Source organism: Haliotis rubra, unplaced genomic scaffold, assembly GCF_003918875.1.
Source record: "Haliotis rubra isolate DU_JTF1 unplaced genomic scaffold, ASM391887v1 Scf6, whole genome shotgun sequence".
In the NCBI taxonomy this organism is placed as follows: domain Eukaryota; kingdom Metazoa; phylum Mollusca; class Gastropoda; order Lepetellida; family Haliotidae; genus Haliotis; species Haliotis rubra.
The window spans coordinates 1,694,889-1,717,261 of NW_025767301.1; the positions used below are offsets into that span (position 1 = coordinate 1,694,889).

General features: G+C 39.1%; 2 protein-coding genes across 2 annotated transcripts in view; one reads left to right on the top strand and one right to left on the bottom strand.

The window, feature by feature from the left end:
• The first annotated feature begins 3,948 nt into the window (after positions 1–3,948).
• LOC124255305 (fructosamine-3-kinase-like) lies at positions 3,949–11,394 on the top strand. Its single transcript, XM_046689188.1, has 7 exons — positions 3,949–4,157; positions 4,476–4,559; positions 5,134–5,246; positions 6,163–6,325; positions 7,404–7,457; positions 9,793–9,934; positions 11,031–11,394. Exons 1-7 carry the CDS (start codon positions 3,987–3,989, stop codon positions 11,297–11,299), a joined length of 996 nt encoding a protein of 331 aa, XP_046545144.1. The 5' UTR covers positions 3,949–3,986; the 3' UTR covers positions 11,300–11,394.
• Positions 11,395–13,219: 1,825 nt separating this feature from the next.
• LOC124255264 (nuclear export mediator factor NEMF-like) overlaps positions 13,220–22,373 on the bottom strand; it is a 53,132-nt gene continuing 43,978 nt past the window's right edge. The window contains exons 25-34 of the mRNA XM_046689123.1: positions 21,811–21,961; positions 19,907–19,960; positions 19,417–19,494; positions 18,645–18,810; positions 18,155–18,198; positions 17,907–17,951; positions 16,541–16,644; positions 16,059–16,102; positions 14,823–14,902; positions 13,220–14,452 (exon numbers count right to left, since the gene is read on the bottom strand). Coding sequence (XP_046545079.1) covers positions 14,384–14,452; positions 14,823–14,902; positions 16,059–16,102; positions 16,541–16,644; positions 17,907–17,951; positions 18,155–18,198; positions 18,645–18,810; positions 19,417–19,494; positions 19,907–19,960; positions 21,811–21,961 — 835 coding nt within the window. The 3' untranslated portion in view covers positions 13,220–14,383. The remainder of the gene's footprint in view (positions 14,453–14,822; positions 14,903–16,058; positions 16,103–16,540; positions 16,645–17,906; positions 17,952–18,154; positions 18,199–18,644; positions 18,811–19,416; positions 19,495–19,906; positions 19,961–21,810; positions 21,962–22,373) is intronic.

Consider the following 22,373-nt stretch of genomic DNA (forward strand, 5'->3'; position numbering starts at 1 on the left):
ACAAAAGATCATAGGTTTGACGAGCCAAAGGGAGGCAACTCTGCACGGCGAATTACGGCCCGTTATACATCTCGGCCTCGTTTCACCAAGCTTTCGTAGCGCTACGACTGTTGTAAGTCTATGTTACAGTACAGGAGGTACGACGGTCGTAGCGCCACGATAGCTTGGTGAAACGGGGCACTACTGTCAAACAAAGACAAACCACAGATATTGACCAACCTCCCAAGTCGGGCTATGAAGACACACCATCTTGAAATCTTGAAATCACGATCTGTTTCTTCGCTTTGTGGGACAAGGTCATGGAATTACCTAGGGAATGTACAAATGTACATGTTCTTTAATATAATTATATACTGTGAAATGTACATCATGTTCAATGTATTAATGGCTGATATTTGTATATGTTCTTGAGTGTATTTGTGGCAGATTATATGTACACTTTCTTCAAATTTTAAACATGAAATATGCCAGATCACAAAAGGCATCAATGTACTTTTTGTTCTGTTACATACAAATGAGATATGCCAATACGATGGGCTATCAAACCGTTTTGAGCCTAAAACACTTCTGATGTGTGGATGATAAAAGTAACTGTATGATATTGAAGAATGGTTTATATCATTCTCATAAACGTAATATTGACACGCACATGTCGCTAGTTTCCGGTCACGTGAGATCTAATCACATGTACCATCATTGAAACGGCAGAAATGGATAAGCTTGAGTACAGAGCAGTCACATTTTTGGTCCTCGAGGGCCACCAGCGAAACACAGTGAAGAGCGATTGACAGCAGTACGAGTACCCAATGGTATCAGTTCGATATATTTTGACTGCAATCGTCATTAAGACAATTCCTATGTTTGAATCCCGTCAATCATGTCGTGGTTGTTGTGTATTGTGCGCAAACGCATCGCAAAATGTGTGTTGCAACGTTTGTCATTAAAAATGAAAACGATACATGCAGCAGAAAAGGTTTTCCACGTAATGCACGTGCAATGTGTCGGACACATGAGTAGAGACATCGACTATAAAAGGCCAAAACAAATTCATCATTTCATTACGAAATTTATGACGTAAACGAAGATCAAAAATGCCAAGATTACGAAATATCGCCACTGGACGTTTGGAAGCAGGGGAGTCCCAGTCTGCCGTTGCAAGACACTTCAACGTCCACCACAGCACCATATCTCGATTATAACATCGATATACCCGCTTCAATTCGACCCAAGATCGTCCCAAAAGGAGAAGACCAAGAGTGACCACTCCTGCTCAGGACCGATTCATCCGGGTGTTTCACCTACGTCACCGATTTGCTACAGCAACGGATACAGCAGGACAGGTGCCTGGTCTTCGAACGATTTTCGACAAAACCATCAGAAATCGTCTGAGAGAAGTGGAAATTCGAGCATATCGACCAAAAGTTGGGCCTGTCCTGACGCGACTACACCGACAACGATGTGAGACAACGTGTCTATAGACGTCAACACGAACGTTTTGCGCCAAACTGCGTTCGACAGGTGGACAGATTTGGTGGAAATAGTGACATGGTGTGGGGAGCCACGTCCTACACGGGTAGATCAGAGCTAGTGGTGGTTCAAGGCAATGTTAAAACAAATGGCTACATCGACCAAACCCTGCGACCTCAACTCCTTCCCACGTTTTAACCGCCAAAGAGAGCGGTTACAACAAGACAACGCTCGATCCCACACAGCTCGTGTAGCAGGTGCCTGTCTCGCCAATTCAAACGTCAATGTCCTTCCTTGGCCTTCCAAATCGCTTCATCTGAACCCGATCGAGCAGCTGTTGGACGAACTTGATCGACGCGTCCGTAAACGTCACATCGTCCTCAGACACTTGCAGAACTTGCCAACGCGTTGCAGGAGGAATTCCCCAAGCACAAATCCGACGACTTGTGCGATCCCTTCCAAAGTGGTATCGAGCAGTGACGCCTGCAAGGGGTGGTGTTACCAGGTACTGACCTGAACGCCCCCTTGTGTCCAAACATGTGCAGTGAGTGAATTAAATTAATGCTAACAATGACAACAATATATGTGTTCATTCGTGTGTCGAATTTCCTTCATCTTATGTTCAAGCTTAATCGACTTATGTACACATAAATACATTTAATACTTTTCCTTAGTTTTGGCCTATGTACTCCAAGTGATCTAAATTTTAAAATTTGATACAATAGGTAACAGAATTAGTGAAAAACACGTATTTTTAAAAAAACCCATTTCACCTGCCCGCTGTCTAGTCGGTTGATGATGGAGATGAATAACACATAAAACAAAAAGTGACGACCTAAATACAATACGTGATTTTAATGACCCTTGAGGGGAGGATTGTTACAATCTACCTGAACGCGTCTGGTTTGAGCTCGTGACGTCCATGCTAATCCCCCTCAGGGGTCTCTGTCACACTACAAGAAATAAAGGATGGGCACATTTACAAGGCGCCATGCGCTACATTAATATTCCGGCCAGTGTGGATCAGTACGCACTCCCTGAGGAGTATATACAACAGGCGATGTCTGTGAGGCGCTAGAATGGTAACATTATGGTCCTTCCGGGTAAATCATTCAAACCTAAGTGAACAAAAGTTTATTTCGAACAAAGCCACTTGTCTAAAGACACAGAGCTTCATGTTGGATCAGTGCCAAAGTCCTACTTAATTTCACATATGCGATCAGCAAGCTTGTCTCCAAGTCATGAATATTTATTAAGTTTCATGCGTTATTCATATCATTATGCTCCGTATTCAAACCGGACATTAATGGGATTTCTGGTTATGGTTATCAACTAAGTGTACCGTAGAATATACTGAACATATGGTGACAGCGGCGAAGGCATTGTGTCTAATTGATGTCTACGTGTCATCTGTAATCTGATACGTGAGTGAGTGAGTTTAGTTTTACGCCGCACTCAGGAATATTCCAACAGCTATGCGGCGGTCTGTAAATAATCGAGTCTGGACCAGACAATCCAGTGACCAACAGTATGAGCATCAATCTACCCAATTGGGATACTCGGTTACTCGCCTATTATGAAAAGCATGGGTCGCTGAAGACCAATTCTAACCCGGATCTTTACGGGTTTATCCAGATAGTAAGTTAGATTCAGGTTTGGATAAGTTACCCTGCTATGGGTAATGGAAACATATTGATGCTATGAAAAAAGTGTGCACTAGCTCTAAATGGTGAGAAGGATGGTCAAAATGTTCAGATGTTTACACCCATTAAAAAGCTTTCGACTAATAATGGTTTGAACAAAAACAGTGCAACCACATGACTTTTCAGTAAGTGTTCATTATAAAACAAATAGAACTGATCGAGTCTGGACCAGACAATCCAGTGTTCAACAGCATGAGCATCGATTTACGCAACTTGGATACGATGACATGTGTCAAACAAGCCAGCGAGACTGACCATCAGATCCCGTTAGTCGTCTCTTACCACAAGCATGGGTTGCTGTGACTCGTGTCACACATACGAGAATTGGCACTATGTTTTCACTTCACAGAGCTTTGTCACTTCAAATATACTAATGATGAAACTAGACATTGTCACTTGATATTGTGTTTGCCCTATGTATTGTTGCTTACTGTTGGTATAATCCATTTTTCATAGAATAATGGAATATTATCTAAAGCGTGCAACATTCCACATCCTAACCCGACGCACCGATTTCAAACTTTTACATTTTACGAAATCCATCAAAATTTCGACAATAAATCCAACTAGAATACTGGACAAACACTATTTGAGGAAAGTGGTATCTTCTGAGAAAATTAACATAGCGCGCAGATTCGACTAGATCCTTGTTACGAATAAAAGAATTTTTAAACGTTTGATAAAATGTATTCGCAGTTTTGAACACACTCGGCTGAGCAAGTGACGAACTTAAAATGCTTTTCCCAATCCACGCCGGTTCCGACAGAGTAGTCTGCCCTTCATCGAAAATATTACCATTGAAACTAACTCAGAAATATGACCGAATTTAAGGCTTTTGAACCTGTTCTTCGGTCTGAACTTGAAGATGATACGATTTGTTATCTTCAAGATGTCAAGGGTGGCATTGTTAATCGTGCAGCTTTGTTTGTTTCAGAGAAGACAAGCGACAAATACTTCGTCAAATATCACGACGGCGAGCAGGACCTGGTAAAAAAATTTGGAATCACATTTCTGAAACGAAATACATTATTTGATTGTTTTTTTTAAAATAGGGTTGTTTTATTTGGTTTTTATGTGGCATACTTGGAATTTTTAAATTTATGCTAAAAAATAATTAGTCACTTGTATTTTATTAAGATTTCTTGTGTTCAGAATTGTCCATTTTATCGCAGTAATAAATAATAAATTTAGTTGTCATGTAATTCATACTTGACAGATAACATTGGATAATAATAACAACATTAAAATGTTGATAAAGGGGACATCAATGAGGATTACGAACAATGCTGTTAATTGCTTTTACAGGCAGAAACCATGTTTTCCACAGAAAAGTACAGTCTGGATTTGTTGGAACGAACCAAAATTGTCCATGTACCAAAATCTATCAAGGTAAACAACATATGGAATATTTTTGCCATTGTTCTGTAGCTAGTAAGGGAAGTGTTAAGAGCTTGGGTGATCGGGTAGTTCGGTTGTGTTCAAGTGGGTAACTTATAAGGTGGCTGAGTAGTTATGGAAGTGGGTGGTGATGGTGGGTGATGAGGTTGTTACCAGTAGGTGGGAAAGAGAGCAAGTTTATATCTAAATGGATGGATAACTGAGGAGAGTAGCTAATTGGTGGTTGTAGAACCACAGTTGCTTGTAACGTTTAAAACTGGCATCAACTGGTATATCGTCACTGACAGGGTCTTAACAATATAGTGTTTATAACCCTGTCAGTGACAGCATATACCTTGATGCCAGTTTTAAGCGTTCCAAGCCTCTGTGGGTAGAACAATATGGACGTAAGTCAGTGACTAGGATAAAGTGGCTCTACTTTCAAAAGCATTTCAGGCATATCACTGAAAATATGGAAAACAGAAGTTCTCAGTGAATATGTTTTTCTTGAGAATAAGAGATCCGAAAAATTGAGGCTGTCCTATATATCAATTTTTTTGCATGTACAGAAGTGCTCTTTGTTCAGATTTTTGGCCTCCAAAATCACAGATTTAGAGGTGGAATCCATGTTCTGGAATATATCGAGGATCTTCAGCCAATGACAGACTACTGGCCACAGCTTGGAGAACAGGTGGCCAGGTAAGTCAGCTCATATCCTAAGGGACCATTCATAATTTATGGTAAGGGGTGTGCGGGGGTTGTGAGTGCGGGAGGGGGTGATGTCATTGATTTTGTACATGACATGCAGGGGGAGTCACTAACTTAATTTGTACATAGAGGGGGTTTGGTCATTCACATCATTCAAAGCACCATATCTTCATGCCTTGGACCCCAGTCTTCTGGATTGGGAAATAGATAGGCCAAGATCAGTCTTTAAGGTACCAATTCACAGTTAGATGAACCATGGCACATTTGAAAAAGTCACTTGTAAAGGAGATGTTCAAATGTTTGATATTAAACTCCTAATATTTTAGGTTTGGGGAATGGTGGTGTTTAACAGGTCACAAAATTTGCAAATCAACAAATCCAACTTTTGAAAGTTATTACAGTGTGTGTGTGGGTGCTTGTACTGTCCCAGAGTAATGCCTGTATTATAGAGCTGGCTCTCTGAGATACCATGAACAGTTTAACATGGATACCCCACTCGGACATAATATACTGACTAACCTTGTTCTGTCCCCTTAATGCTGAGCTCCAGACAGGGTTTGATGGGGCAGAGGATTGAGCGACTGACTTCCACTCTCCAGGCAGATGCTCTATCCACTAAATCACACTTACGTTTTTGTAACATAGTACAGTGTTATTATGATCTCTGCATATTTCCTTTCTGAATATCCGTTTTCACAGTTACCATTTTTGTCAATTTGAACATATCCCTAAACTTACAGAATTAAAAAATTTTTCCGACATTGAACATTCGAGCTGCTCTCAAAGGAATTTTCTTACTTGTCCTAGATGCTGTGATGATACAACCACGGTACTATGCTGTATCAGTATTTAACTGTATCATGTTCCCCACAGTTTCCCATCAAGTAAACTGGATTTCTTTTACCAGACTACATTCATACAACTCCAACCTGCGCAAGAAGGCTTCACAAAGTGAACAGAGCATTCATAGGAGTGAACACCTTCTTGAACCCAGAGACAAGTTTGGCTCTGACGTACCACACTTCATAGGAACATTCCATCCCCGTGATGGCTGGCGAGACACATGGGAGGTACTGCAGAGTGCCAGAGGAGTTATATACACATGAGTATTAATTAATAACCACCTGAATTTTTTATTTTCATTTTTTTTTTTTTTTTTTATAGTAGACGCCTTGTCCGTCTGTAATCATTTTGTTTCTGGAGCAGAACTCGAAAACCGTTTAATATCTTTCAACAAAACTTGGCAGATATATCAAACGGAACCTAAAGTGGTGCCTTTTGCTGTTAACAAATTTTTGTCATTTTTCTATTTTTCTTGGTTTCCATGGAAACGTTTTGGACTTTCTAAAAAAATCAAGTTCAACTAGTAACTGTCAGATTATTTGCCCTTTCATATTTGTAGGGGGCCGGGGGGATTTGTCATCTTGTGATGACTCTTGTTAAAAAGTTTGGTTCAAACAGGTGATCATACCCCATCATACTTGAATGCACATAAAAAGCACATGCTTCACCTGATATCTCCAAAGATGCTGGTTGCCTTTTCCATTATGAAGGAACTAAGCACACTGGGGTAATTAATTCTTAACTGCAGTATGTGCACAGCAGATTTCTGAACAGATTTGAAAGTCGACAGAACTAGAAATGATGGAGGTGAAATTGGGTTTAATGTCGTGCTTGAGAATATTTCGCTCATATGACCTACGTGCATTGCGTGTGTATGTGTAAGTGCGGCTGCTTGTACTAGCCGAGACTGAAGCTGGTTTTATAGTGCTAGCCAACTGAGATACAATGCCGCAGTGAAGCATGAATACCCCACTCAGACACATTATACTGACTCCAAGCTGACCAGTCCTTGATGTACCCATTAATGCCAAGCGCCAGGCAGGGACCAACAAGTACCATATTTTAATGTCTTTTGGTATGACGCGGTCGGGGATTGAACCCGCGACCTTCCGCTCTCCGGGCGGATCGCTCTAACCACTACACCACGGAGGCGGTAGTTGAGTTGTGAGGAAATATGTGGTCATTGGTGAAGTAAAGGATCATCCAAGACCTGGAAGACCATGAAAAACCAGTGACCTACTAAATTTGACATACATTGATGTTAAGGAATTGTAACCTTACACTATGTATTTATATTTCTTCTAGGAATACTTCCTAGGAGATATTGTCAATCCTTTGTTTGAAGGTTTGGAACAGAAGGTGAGAAACACTGTTACCTTTGTCTGCATATACCATTACCCAGTCATGTTCATGTCTGAAAGGGGCAGTGGGGTAGCCTAGTGGTTGAAGCGTTTGCTCGTCACGCCGAAGACCCAGGTTCTAGTTGTTGAATGTGTGAAGCCCATTTCTGGTGTTCCCCGCTGTGATATTGCTGGAATATTGCTAAAAGCTCACTCATTCATTCATGTCTGAATGCTGTGATAGTTTAGTGTACATGCAAAGGATTTGGTGGAGGGTGTGGTCTACTGTATGCACTGTGCAAGCCAGAGGTTGGAGCCTTGTTTTGGAAATAGACCATGTGTGAGCCGGTATGAAAGGCGCTCTGTTGTGTTATCTCTCTCTGAAGAAACAATAGCCTTCATTATACTCTAACCATCATCATATAATATGTCAACAGGCTAAAGAGATCTTGAACATGGCACATAGGTCCTGACTCCGACCTGGAGTTGCATGGAGTGAGTGAGTTTGGTTTTACACCATTTCTAGCAATATTCCAGCAATATCATGGCAGGGGACACCAGAAATTGGCTCTACACATTGTACCCATGTGGTGAATCGATACCGGGTCTTCAGCATGACGAGCGAACGCTTTAACCACTAGGTTACCCCACCTGCCCTCACATTTGTTCAGAACTGTAGCTCTGTGTGATCTGTATCTCAAATACACCCATTGGTGGAGTGTGTAAAAATTTAGATATCACAAAATAAACCTTCACAAGAGAAAATAACCTTCCCATGATTCCTATCTTGTGTTGCCACTTACTGTGTCGGTGCCTCGATAATGCCATTCCAAGTCACAATATTGGATGAGTACTGCTTAATGAGTGTAACATCCTGGACTCTTCAGTGATACAGTGATGTCACATCAATATGTAAGTAATTACCAGCCCCACAAAACAGGCCAGTTGTATGGTTTTATTGGAATATGATTGTTAGTTTTGAGGACCCTCTGCTAAATAATTACCGGTATTGACATTAGATATTTTTCTTCCATAGACTTCTTTCAGCTGGCACTATGGAAGGTTTTAGCACCACATGAATAGGTGAAACGTCAATTTCATGAGACAAAAAACTCATAAGAAAGTTTTGGCTGCACTTTATCACCAAAAGTTTATTTATTGTTCATTAAACTATAGTCTGTTTGCAGTGAAAACGTACCGATGAATTTCACTTTATACAAGAAAGTAAATCGAATAAAGTGAAAATAAGATTGAGAATCCTCATAATTTTACCTTGCCAACTGAACATTTAAATATAAGAATTTTATTAAACTTAGGATAAAAGTTGTTTAACAAACGATCATAGATTCAAATTGTTATTATTGGTTTGTATTACAAGGGTGTATGCACATCAAATTAAACACCGAGAACAAGTAGGGTTGGTCTAAGTTAACGCTCATCACATACCACACGTGCATTTGTTTCAGTGTTCCAACTACTGCGCTTACCCCCTTGTAATACAAACCAATAATAGTGATTTGAATCTATGATCGTTTGTTAAACAACTTTTATCCTAAGATGAATTAAATTCTGAGATTCAAATGTTCAATTAGCAAGGTGAAATTATCAGGATTCGCAATCTTAATTTCACTTTATTTGATTTACTTTTTAGTTTAAAGTGAAATTCATCGGTACTTTTTCACTGCAAATAGACTATAGGTATACACCTTCTCTTGTCTGGCTCATTGAGTAAGCAGCCAATGCCATCAGGGAGGAATGTCATCCCAGTCATATTATTTGTAATTTTACAGTACATTGTTCAGGGAACCAATTCTGTCCCGAGTTGTGATGGGTGGTGAAGATATACCTGGTACTTGGATGGTTGACCATCTTGGTGACTGACTGACTGACTGAGTTTGGTTTTACGCCGCTTTTAGCAATATTCCAGCAACATCATGGCGGGGGACACGAGAAATGGGCTTCACACATTGTACCCATGTGGGGATTCGAACCCGGGTCTTCGGCCTGACGAGCCAACGCTTTAACCACTAGGCTACCCCACAGCCCCCATCTGGGTGAACAACATTGGATGTGACTTAGCTGAATGTTTACTTTAGGAATCACTATGTTGTTTGTACCAGACATTGTACCACATTATATCACAACCCAGTCGGAATGGGTCCCATCATATGCTGATTTGAATCAAATATTAGTTACATCAGTAGAATAGAGGGGACATGTGACTTTGGTGAAACCGGTGACCAAACTAAAAGGAACCATATCATTTTGAATCTGGTAATCTAATATTGCTGTCTGGGACTCATTTAACCTTGACTCTATTTATTTCCATAAATGCTAAAAATCTACTCTTCCAGCATGGAGACCGTGTTGTGAGTGAGAAATGGTCGGCCATCAAACAACATATCCACAAAGTGTTTCAGTCAGCAGATATCCAGCCAGAGATAAACCATGGCGACCTTTGTCCAGCTAACTTTGGTCAGACTGCAGACGGGGCTGGTGAGTACAAGGCTGTTTTGTCTTGTGCCAAATTTGGCGATAATCCTTGAAATAGATCAATTATGGGTTTAAATATACCTTATGAGATTTCCCTCTTGATATCAGTTTGATGTGCATCTGCAAGTTCAAGTGCTTAGTCAGAACTATTGTACATCATCAGCATGACCTAGGTTGAACAAACACTGCCATGGAGATGGTCACTGTATATCGTTGATATATCCCAGCTATATTTCAACATTTATACATCCCAGTGTGATACCAGATACTCATTGTACATCATCAGCATGACCTAGGTTGAAAACACACTGCCATGGAGATGGTCACTGTATATCGTTGATATATCCCAGCTATAGTTCAACATTTATACATCCCACCATGATACCAGATACTCATTGTACGTCATCAGCATGACCTAGGTTGAAAACACACTGCCATGGAGATGGTCACTGTATATCGTTGATATATCCCAGCTATAGTTCAACATTTATACATCCCAGCATGATACCAGATACTCATTGTACATCATCGGTATATCTGTGCCATTGTACATAATGGGTATATCCCTGGATGATCCAGGCATTGCAGTGTAGATACAGTGTTTAAAACTCCCAAAAATTCAAGCCAGACAGCCGGACTGGTAACTTTAAAACATTACAAGTCCTGATACAAACTTGCCTGTCCAGTTTTCAACATTGAAAAAAAAAAATCAGGTTTCTGAATACTTTACTGTTTGTAAGTATCGCAATGAACAACATAGCACTAACAGGCACCAAGTTTAGGTAAACTGAAAGTACATGTGTTGTGATTGGTTATTATGAAATGAACTGTCCAATCGTAAATAGTTTAACATAATTATCATAATACCTTAAACACCTCAAACTGATGACAAGAGAACCTGTCTGATATTAAGAAATAGTTACTGTTAATGGTAAAAACATCTACCAGACCACCAGACAGGCTACTTTTGAAATTTGACCATCCAAGATGAAAACAGACCGTTCCAGATGGTTGGGCAGGCAGGAATTTTAAATGCTGGTAGATACACATTGTATATAATGATGATCTGACATACTGCATAATCTTTATTAATTTTCAGTGGTCTTTGACCCATCGGTGAATTATGCTCACTCCGAGTTTGATCTGATTATTGCCAAGACAGAGGGAGGTTTCCATGATGATTTCTTCACAAGTTACTACAACATTCTACCCAAAGCTAAAGGCTTTGAGGACCGCGTGCTTGTATACGAGTTGTTCTACAATGTCGTTATGTGGTACCATGTCCCTGAGGGACAGGCCAGGGAAGCAACCATAAAATCACTGGACCAAGTGAAGGAATTGATAAAAAATATATCCAGTGCAAACTGATTCTTCAACTTATATGTATATAAAAATATAAAATTATATAATCAGAGTGTTTTGCCTATCTTATATAGAAAATCATAAATGTATTGTGTGATATATACTTCATATCAAACATGATCATTAATTCATTCATTTTCAAATGCAACGAAATCTATGCCTCAATTACATCATGTGTAATGAACAAGAGCTATGCAACAAGAAGACAAAGTCATCAATATCCCCCGCAATGGCAAAATACTCTTCATGATTATGTCTACGAGTTATGATTATGTCAAATATTTATGTGTGTATATAGAAAAGTGGAAGGAGAGTATTGAAAGGTTTTGAAAGTTCTGCTCCAGAAAGGAGCACTGTCACCAATTTCATTCTATGTCAAACTTGTTGCCATGGAAACGCCAAAAATATTTTATTCAGAATTCCAAAACTACCAAAAGGCACAAGTACACCACCAGATCCATGTATGTGCCAAGTTTGGTGAAGAAATATTGAACGGTTTTAGAGTTCTGCTCCGGAAAAGACAAATTTGCACGTACCACCAATTCCAGGCTAAGTGAAACTTGTTGCCATGGAAATGCCAAAAATATTTTATTCAGAATTCCAAAACAACCAAAAGGCACCACTACACCACCAGATCTATCTATGTGCCAAGTTTGGTGAAGAAATATTGAACAGTTTTAGAGTTCTGCTCCGGAAAAGAGCACAACCACCAATTTCAGTCTAAGTCGAACTTGTTGCCATGGAAACACCAAAAATATTTTATTCAGAATTCCAAAACTATCAAAAGGCACAAGTACACCACCAGATCTATCTATGTGCCAAGTTTGGTGAAGAAATAGTGAACAGTTTTAGAGTTCAGCTCCGGAAAAGAGCACAACCACAATTTCAGGCTAAGTGAAACTTGTTGCCATGGAAATGCCAAAAATATTTTATTCAGAATTCCAAAACTACCAAAAGGCACCACTACACCACCAGATCTATGTATGTGCCAAGTTTGGTGAAGAAATATTGAACAGTTTTAGAGTTCAGCTCCGGAAAAGAGCACTACCACCAATTTCAGTCTAAGTCGAACTTGTTGCCATGGAAACGCCAAAAATATTTTATTCAGAATTCCAAAACTATCAAAAGGCACAAGTACACCACCAGATCTATCTATGTGCCAAGTTTGGTGATGAAATAGTGAATGGTTTTAGAGTTCTGCTCCGGAAAAGAGCACTACCACCAATTTCAGTCAAAGTCGACCTTTTTGCCATGGAAACGCCAAAAATATTTAATTCAGAATTCCAAAACTACCAAAAGGCACCAGTACACCACCAGATCCAAGTATGTGCCAAGTTTGGTGAAGAAATATTGAACGGTTTTAGAGTTCTGCTCCGGAAAAGACAAATGTGCATGTGTTTCAGCAAAATATTCCAGCTACATGTATATGGCGGCAGTCTGTAAATAATCGGGTCTAGACCAGACAACCCAGTGATAAACAGCATGAGCATCGATCTACACAATCAAGATACAATATGTGTCAACCAAGTCAGCGAACCCAGACCACCCGATCCTCTTAGTCTCTTACGACAAGCATGGGTAACTGAAAATCAATTCTAACTCAGATCTTCAAGGGTGGTGATTATATAGAAAACATGGATGCATGTGTGTGTGTGTGTGTGTGTATGGCTATTTGTGTATGACATATGCCAGTTTTCTGCAGTTTAGTGGAGCAGTGCTGTAGCCTGGTGGTTGAAGCGTTGGCTCACTACGCCGAAGAACCAGGTTCGATTCCGGATTGAACCAACAGCCACAGATTGAACCAACAGCCTGTTGCTCTCAGGGCAGATTTTGTATCCACTAGACCACTGGTAGTTAACAATTGGTTGTATCATCCGTTTTCATTTTGTCAGTAACTATGGCATAACTAACAAAAACAAACAAATACTTACTTCAGCACTTTATTTAGCCCTTATCCTTACATTTCTCTCCTTGTGAAAGTAGCAAGTAGTAAGTAGTAAATAAAGCTCCTCAGGAAACAGAACTATCTCAGGGTTTCATATCATATTAAAACTAAATGTTACAAACCCTTCACCTTTGGCATTTTGTTCCCATAAAATTCACAAATCATATTAGAAGAAATCAGTTTGTACATACTCTTTCACTCACTCACTCTGGGGTTGACTGAAGGCCATGCTATTTTAACTTCTGAGAAAGTGGACAAGTCCATTTTGAACCTATTGTATTGAGCAATCTGTCCTCTTTGAAGGACGAGTGCTAACGCCAACTTGGGCCTAGCCTTTATAAGAGACAAATTTGAAATTCTGTGTTTCAAGTACATTATCCTACATATCAGCCATTGCTATTTCAAAATGAATAATAACATGAAATTTCAACCTAGCCAACAACATTGACATTGTTCAAATGTCATCATGTGGAAATTCTGGTAAATGTTCCACCTGTTTGAAACCTGAAATGTTTTACAGGTAGTCACATGGATTGATTTAAACCCCGAGCCAACAGAGCTACATGTGTGTTCATATATCACAGTTAATTTCACAAAATCAATTAGATTATTACTTCACTCAGGTATATGCAGGTATATACAAGACAGCCATCTAGAGTCATCAGAAACTTTTATTATGTACAAAACATATTAACATTAAACAACATCAGAGAAGCTTTCACTATTACATCATCAACAAAAACTTAACCATTACCAGACACACACCTTTCATTCATAGGTTTTGGGAATGGAGGGACAATATTAACCTTTGACCAACATATATGCAACAATAACAGTCTCTGTCTATTTGTAGTCCAACACCACCTTCTGCAACATTCCAGCTGTATTATGGTGGCTAGTAAATAATTGAGTCTGTACCAGACAAACCAATGATTGATATTATAAGTTGTGATCCATGCTGTTGGGGGCTACACTGACTTGCAACCAACAGAATACACAGCACTACCACCTAATCCACTAAATCACCTCATGTGACAAGCATAGGTTGTTTTGGACTAAGTGGGAATAGGAATCTCCTTAAGAGCATCGATAAGATGAAATGTACAACTGATGTGGGTGAAAGGAAAGATGAATTCTGGGTGATCTCATTTTTTCCGATGCAGCTGAGGTGCAGCAACCTTGACCTTGCCTGGCATATTGCGTGACTGGTCATCCTGTTTGAGAGAAACAAAACAGAAATAAGACCATTGGTCATATGGATGGATATGGAGTGATTGAGTTGTGTTTAACGTTGAATTCAATCAAACCAGTGTAATATGAGAGGCAACCTCCTTCACCGATCACAATTTTGGTAAAACAAACAGGCACAATCAAAGCATGGATCATTTATGGGACAAGTCAAGGCTTTCAGCCCCAAATAAGCAGATCCTGGTTCAACAATAGGATGAGTCTGAACAGCAAATTTGGAAAGTTGTGAACCACATGCTTTTATATATTTTATAACTGTTTTCTCTTACATCGTGATGGTCCAATACAAGCCACAAACCAAATAGTGCTGTTAAGATGTCATACAATATATCTTACCTTCAAAATCCTTAGCAAGTCTTTTTCTCTTGAAGTAGCAGATTTATCATGAAGGAAAACATTAAGAGCAGCTTTCACAGCTGAAATACAAATAGATATAGATTAATAAGTAATCACAATATCACAAAATATAACCAATATTCCAATGTCATTTTGTCAACTCCACTGATGACAATGATATATACTATGTACCATTGCTATAATGTTGACATATCTCAAACAAATTGTGCAATGTATGTAAGTGACTGCAACCTGAGTAGTTGAAAAACACAGTTAAGTGGAACTGGATGCTGGATTCACTGTATATGAATAATTTTCTTGAGATGTATCCTTATTTTCTTTATCCAAAATTTAAACACATCATGCTTGACAGAATTGATACTGCATCCATTAAACAGTAAATTTGTTTTCAACATGTACTTTGTTTGTTGTGTTGACACATATCATTTATAGGATCCCATGAGTTCTGTGTTCAGTCACATCATACAACATGTACTTTGTTTGTTGTGTTGACACATAACATTTATAGGATACCATGAGTTCTGTGTTCAGTCACATCATACATGTACTTTGTTTGTTGTGTTGACACATATCATTTATAGGATCCCATGAGTTCTGTGTTCAGTCACATCATACAACATGTACTTTGACACATAACATTTCAGTCACATCATATACATTTATAGGATCCCATGAGTTCTGTGTTCAGTACAACATGTACATACAACATGTACTTTGTTGTGTTGACACATATCATTTATAGGATCCCATGAGTTCTGTGTTCAGTCACATCATACAACATGTACTTTGTTTGTTGTGTCGACACATATCATTTATAGGATCCCATGAGTTCTGTGTTCAGTCACATCATACAACATGTACTTTGTTGTGTTGACACATATCATTTATAGGATCCCATGAGTTCTTCGTTCAGTCACATCATACAACATGTACTTTGTTTGTTGTGTTGACACATATCATTTATAGGATACCATGAGTTCTGTGTTCAGTAACATCATACATGTACTTTGTTTGTTGTGTCGACACATATCATTTATAGGATCCCATGAGTTCTTCGTTCAGTCACATCATACAACATGTACTTTGTTTGTTGTGTCGACACATATCATTTATAGGATCCCATGAGTTCTGTGTTCAGTCACATCATACAACATGTACCATGGGTGTTCTGATGTCAATACAATGCAGCCGTATAAGTCAACTTGTACATATTACCTTTTCCTCTCTTGGTGTTGCCAGGGAGGAGCTTTACTTTGTATCTGAAATACACCGAGAATGAGTTTTGTGCAGCCCACATGAACACTACTAAACATAAAAGAAAGCAGATGTACAGAGCACACACACAATACTTGTACTTAATGTGGGTGTTGTATAGGGTGCACATAGCTTACCAATAATCAGTGAGGAGTGTTGTATAGGGTGCACATAGTTTACCAATAATCGGTGAGGGTGTTGTACGGGGCAAATACAACTTACTTATAGTTGGTGAGGGTGTTGTATAGAGTTTAAATACAAGTGTTGTATACACATATAGTTCAGTGAGGGTGTTGTATAGAGCAAATACAACTTATTTATAGTTGGTGAGGGTGTTGTATAGAGCAAATACAACTTACTTATAGTTGGTGAGGGTGTTGTATAGAGTAAATACAACTTATTTATAGTTGGTGAGGGTGTTGTATAGAGCAAATACAACTTACTTATAGTTGGTGAGGGTGTTGTATGGGGCACAGACTGGAATAGCGTACAACAACTCATCCTCTGTGACAGGACACCCAGTGAGAGAGTTGAGGATCTTGATGTCCTGGAAACAATCGCTGGAGATTAGTCATGAAGGAGGAACAAACATTTATGAGGACTCCTCAAGTTCAATAGGCATTCATGGACTTTCAAGAGATTGTCATGAGAAAGCAGCTAATATGTGAGAGATGTGTCTTCCATGGAAAGTTGGCATCTGATATTAAAACATCTCACAGAAATCTTTCTGGATCACTTTTTTTCACTTTAACTGTGTTACTATACGTTACATTGACGTTTTCTATAAATGTCATTTCTCATTGTATGGCTGAAATATTGATGAAGCAACGTTAAATTTACTCAGTACTATGTTTTTGATTGTAAAATACCATTGCACATCTTTATTTACAGATCAGTTACAAGCATGGGCCATTAATTCACAATATTGCAGTGAATGACACCCACAACACCTTGCTTATTGTAACTGAAACATGTCAGTCTAAGTCAATTTAGACTCAGTATTATTTGTTTCCCTGCCATACTGAGTCTAACAAACTCTAGTAAAAGGTCGCGTCAGCTAACCTTTTGGACTGACCAATCAGAATACAGCTTACCAAATCACGAAAGTTAACATTTGCACGTATCGTTTGAACCTTTACCTAAAAAACTCGAATGATTTTGAATGCTATTTTCCGCACGATCGCTTCCAAGTGATACACATGGAGGACACAATGAGTAAACAGTTGCTGAACATAGCATTTTTGTCAATATTCAAGGATGTCATCTTGCTGAAATATAAGCTAATAGTAACCATGTCATTAGAAACCCCTAAGCGTCTATACAGCAGGTCAAATATCTGTGTTTTATGCAGATTTTCGTTTGTTGATAGATCAGTGTCAGCGACCAGGGAAGAGAAAATCCAAAAACCATTTCGTAAGTCCACCGAATCCTAACAAGTAGTTGTTGTCTGATTGGTTAAATCCGTTCAGCCGTCTCGCGTTTGATTGGACAGTCATAGGTCGCTCAAGGGTTAGCTGATGCGACCTTCTACTAGGGTTTGTTAGACTCAGTATAACAGTGTAACGAATAATACTGAGCCTATGTTTACTTAGACTGTGAAACATGTATGGCCGGTAAGAGTGAGTAAGTGAGGTTTTACCATGCGTTTGGCAAATGGGGGTCAAATACCTAGTGTGAATGATAACATGTAAGCAAATAGACTTCAAAACATATCTGGAGCCCTTACACCAACGTAAGTATGACTCAAAAGGTTCCTTCATTCCTCCAGTGGCCAGTGCCCTGGACAGTTGCAGCAACAATCACACATACCTCAGCCTGTTGTGCTGCTTCCTTCTCTTCATCAACATCATCATCCTGTAAATGGCATTAAACAATTTGGAAAATAAAATCAGAAAGTCATTGCTTAATTGAAGAAAGAAACAGTTTAAAAGTAATATTGTTATACTGCATATTTCTATGTGACACAAACGCCATGTGTCGTCTTTGGTGGAGTAAAACAAACACTGTGTATGGTTATGTTTACACATAGAGAAATCTATGATCCTTTGAACACTTACATCTACAGGTCTAGAAGTCGGTGTTTTCTGTGCTGTGGTTTTATCTAGAAGAAGAAAGTACATGCATCTATATACAAGGACATTCTACCAGATGTTTTAAGCTTTATAATACTGTGTCAAAACCTGTAATGACCTGGAACTTGTGGAGGAGAATATCTTGAAAACTTCAAATACAACAACTTTCAAAGACTGTGTCATGTTATATTTCTGTATCTATTTTTTGTCTTTATTTAAGATAATGAACCCTAACCACAACAAGGCCAAAAGAGAAAGTCCAGGAGTAAACAGTCTTATACCATTCAAAGTCAAACAACAAAAAATGCTTATAGCTTATTTAAACATCAACAGTCCTTTTAGATATGTGGAAAATTTAAATTTATTCAAAAGAATCATGACAGACCAGTAACCAAACAAAGATTTGTAAAGTTGTTTTAATCATGATAATAATAATTGTAAGACAAAACAATGTTGAAGTGAAAGCATGTCCTACCTTCCATTGACAACTCCCCTGTCTGCAGTGTGACCTTGTGGATGTCTGTGGGCTGACCTTTACCACTCTGAGGTCGTGACCCTGAAGGCTTCCCTCCCTTTAGCTGTTGCACGTCCTTGCCCTTTTTGCCTTTCTTTTTCTTGTCTTCTTTCTGAGATCCAGCAGACTAAAGGGACATATACACTTTAGCATATACACTAAAATGACACTGACACTGCAATATCATATCTAATACAATACTACCATACTTTTACGATAAGGTTAATCAACACAAACCTCATCTAAGCTGAGTTTGTGTCATAATCCTACCATGAGCAAAATTTCAGCGATATGAGAGGGGGCTGTAAGTGATCGTGTCTGGACAAGGCAAACCAATGTTCCAAGTCACAAAGCCTAGCCACTTGGTCTACTAAGATGCCTCTTACTACACATATAGGTCTATGGGGTCTACTCTTATGCCCAATTAGGCCTAAGCTAGATAGTGAAAAGAAAATACAGCATTAATCATGCATCGCCTCTATAATACAGGCCAGTAGTCTAATTAGACAGTTGTATATAATCAAAGGCTTTGTCTCCAGGAGAACATTGCACACAGCAATCTTCGTACTACCATAATCGCATACCCATGTCAAAGTATAGGAGTCTCAATCACCTTCGAGCTAAGATAGCTATGTGCAATGAGGCATGGGACTAATCAAAATTTTCACAAGACTACCAGTATTTACTGTAGGGTGTTGAATAAATGACACAGGGAGGACTGATGGAGACTCACAGCAAGAATTTCCATGCGTAATGATCTCTCTTCGTCGTCCTGATCCTTGTACTTCTCCTTCATCTTCCTCTGCTTCCCCTGTAACATGTGAGTGAGTGAGTTGACTCATTTTGGGAATATTGCAGCAATGTCTTCGTGAAGAACGCCAATAATACTGTACCCATGTGGGAATCAAACCTGGATCTTTAGTGTAACCAGCGAACACCACTTAACCAACCCATGTATATTTGTAAAATGTCATCCTTCCACCAACAGCAATTCCTCTGAATAACATAGTCCTATTGAAATCAAATAGATGGAAAACCGGAGGTTGACATCATGAACATCATCAATGTACAAAGACACACTGTGACCATATGATTCTTGTCTGACAGCTCATAACAACAAACATTTGTGTCCCGGAATCCCAACCCAATTCCATCAGAGAAGTGATTACAGCAAGAACCCCTCTGTGACCCAGCACGGACTATCTGGGAGACCACACACTCACCTTCTGGCCTCTCTTATGCTGTGTTTGGGGGTTGCTGCTCTGTGATGATGTTTCCTGTAATAGACAGACATGTACACTGATTAGCCCACATTAAGAGAAAACTAACATTCATTCTTCTTTTCTTATTGAAAACGAAAGTAATGAAGAACAATATTTAGATCTCTCCTGCCAAAGTTACCAACTTAACTTGTCCCTTTGAACAATTATCCTACCTTGGTGTCATCAGTGATATATGTGTGTGTGATAGTTATCAGCCTAGCTATGCTCTAAACATTCGTAGCGCTACAAACTTCTCAAGTCCATTCTTAACACATTGGCTACAATCAAAGTTAAGAATTCTTAGGGCTACGAACGTTTTGAGAATAAGGGCCCTGATCTGTTTGTCATTTGTGACAGTTCTTCTATCTGACTGTGTTATCTGACATTTGTTATACCTGTATGTCATGTGGAGAGTTGCATGTACCTGCATCTTATCTAACAGTTATCCAACCAGTGTCATCTCTGACAGTTATCCTATCTGTGTTTTTCTGTTATAGTTATCCTACCGGTGTTACCTGTGACTGTACTTGTATTATCTGTGGCAGTTATGATACCAGAGTGTTATCTGTGACAGGTATCCAACCTATAATGTCTTTGACAGTTATCCTACCTGTGTTACCTGTGACAGTTATGATACCAGAGGGTTATCTGTGACAGGTATCCTACCTGTAATATCTTCGACAGTTATCCTACCTATGTTACCTGTGACAGCTATAATACCAGAGTGTTATCTCTAACAGGTTGTTATCTGTGACAGTTATCCTACCTGTAATATCTTCGACAGTTATCCTACCTATGTTACCTGTGACAGCTATAATACCAGAGTGTTATCTGTGACGGGGTATCCAAATAATGTCTTTGACAGTTATCCTACCTGTGTTATGACTGTTATGATACCAGAGTGTTATCTGTGACAGGTATCCAACCCATGTCTTTGACAGTTATCCTACCTGTGTTACCTGTGACAGTTATGATACCAGAGTGTTATCTGTGACAGGTATCCAACCTATAATGTCTTTGACAGTTATCCTACCTATGTTACCTGTGACAGTTATGATACCAGAGGGTTATCTGTGACAGGTATCCTACCTGTAATATCTTCGACAGTTATCCTACCTATGTTACCTGTGACAGCTATAATACCAGAGTGTTATCTCTGACAGGTTGTTATCTGTGACAGTTATCCTACCTGTATTATCTGTGACAGTTATGATGCCAGAGTGTTATCTGTGACAGGTATCCTACCTGTAATATCTTCGACAGTTATCCTACCTATGTTACCTGTGACAGCTATAATACCAGAGTGTTATCTCCTGACGGGTTGTTATCTGTGACAGTTATCCTACCTGTATTATCTGTGACAGTTATGATACCAGAGTGTTATCTGTGACAGGTATCCTACCTGTAATATCTTCGACAGTTATCCTACCTATGTTACCTGTGACAGCTATAATACCAGAGTGTTATCTCTGACAGGTTGTTATCTGTGACAGTTATCCTACCTGTATTATCTGTGACAGTTATGATACCAGAGTGTTATCTGTGACAGGTATCCTACCTGTAATATCTTCGACAGTTATCCTACCTATGTTACCTGTGACAGCTATAATACCAGAGTGTTATCTCTGACAGGTTGTTATCTGTGACAGTTATCCTACCTGTATTATCTGTGACAGTTATGATACCAGAGTGTTATCTGTGACAGGTATCCTACCTGTAATATCTTCGACAGTTATCCTACCTATGTTACCTGTGACAGCTATAATACCAGAGTGTTATCTCTGACAGATTTATCTGTGACAGTTATCCTACCTATGTTACCTGTAACAGTTAAGTTCCCTGTGTGGTATCTCTGACAGGCCTACCTGAGTGTTATTTGAGACGGAATTCTGTGAGCTCTGTTGTGACTCCGAATGATCTTCCTCCGATTTCATCCATGAGACACCCTCCTCCTCCTCATCGTCATCTTTCTGGGTCTGTTGAGGCATCTTGCCTTTACGAGCCTTCCGCTGCTCTCTGTGTCACAAATGAAACAATTCATCTGAGATACTGTCTATTGTATACTATTACTATATCTATTGTCATTATTGGTGGTGTTAAACAGTATATGACTTAGCACTCAGCTCTATACTGTGATAAAAGGTACTATTTTCAAACCAATATTCTGTCACTTTAAATTCCATTTCCAAGAAGTTACTCTATTTATGATTCTAAGGCCGGCCTCTTCAAGTCATATAAGTGTGAACCATGTCAAGCTCACACCACACGTACGAAGCTGATAAATCCTTCAGCAATTTGACACAAGTAAGGAAGACATAACTTCATAGTTATACAACACAACATAACTAGAATGGGATTTATAGAGAATTCCAAACCATCTGACCTTAGGAGGCAGGCAATTTGGGAAAACAAATTGTCTGCTCAAATT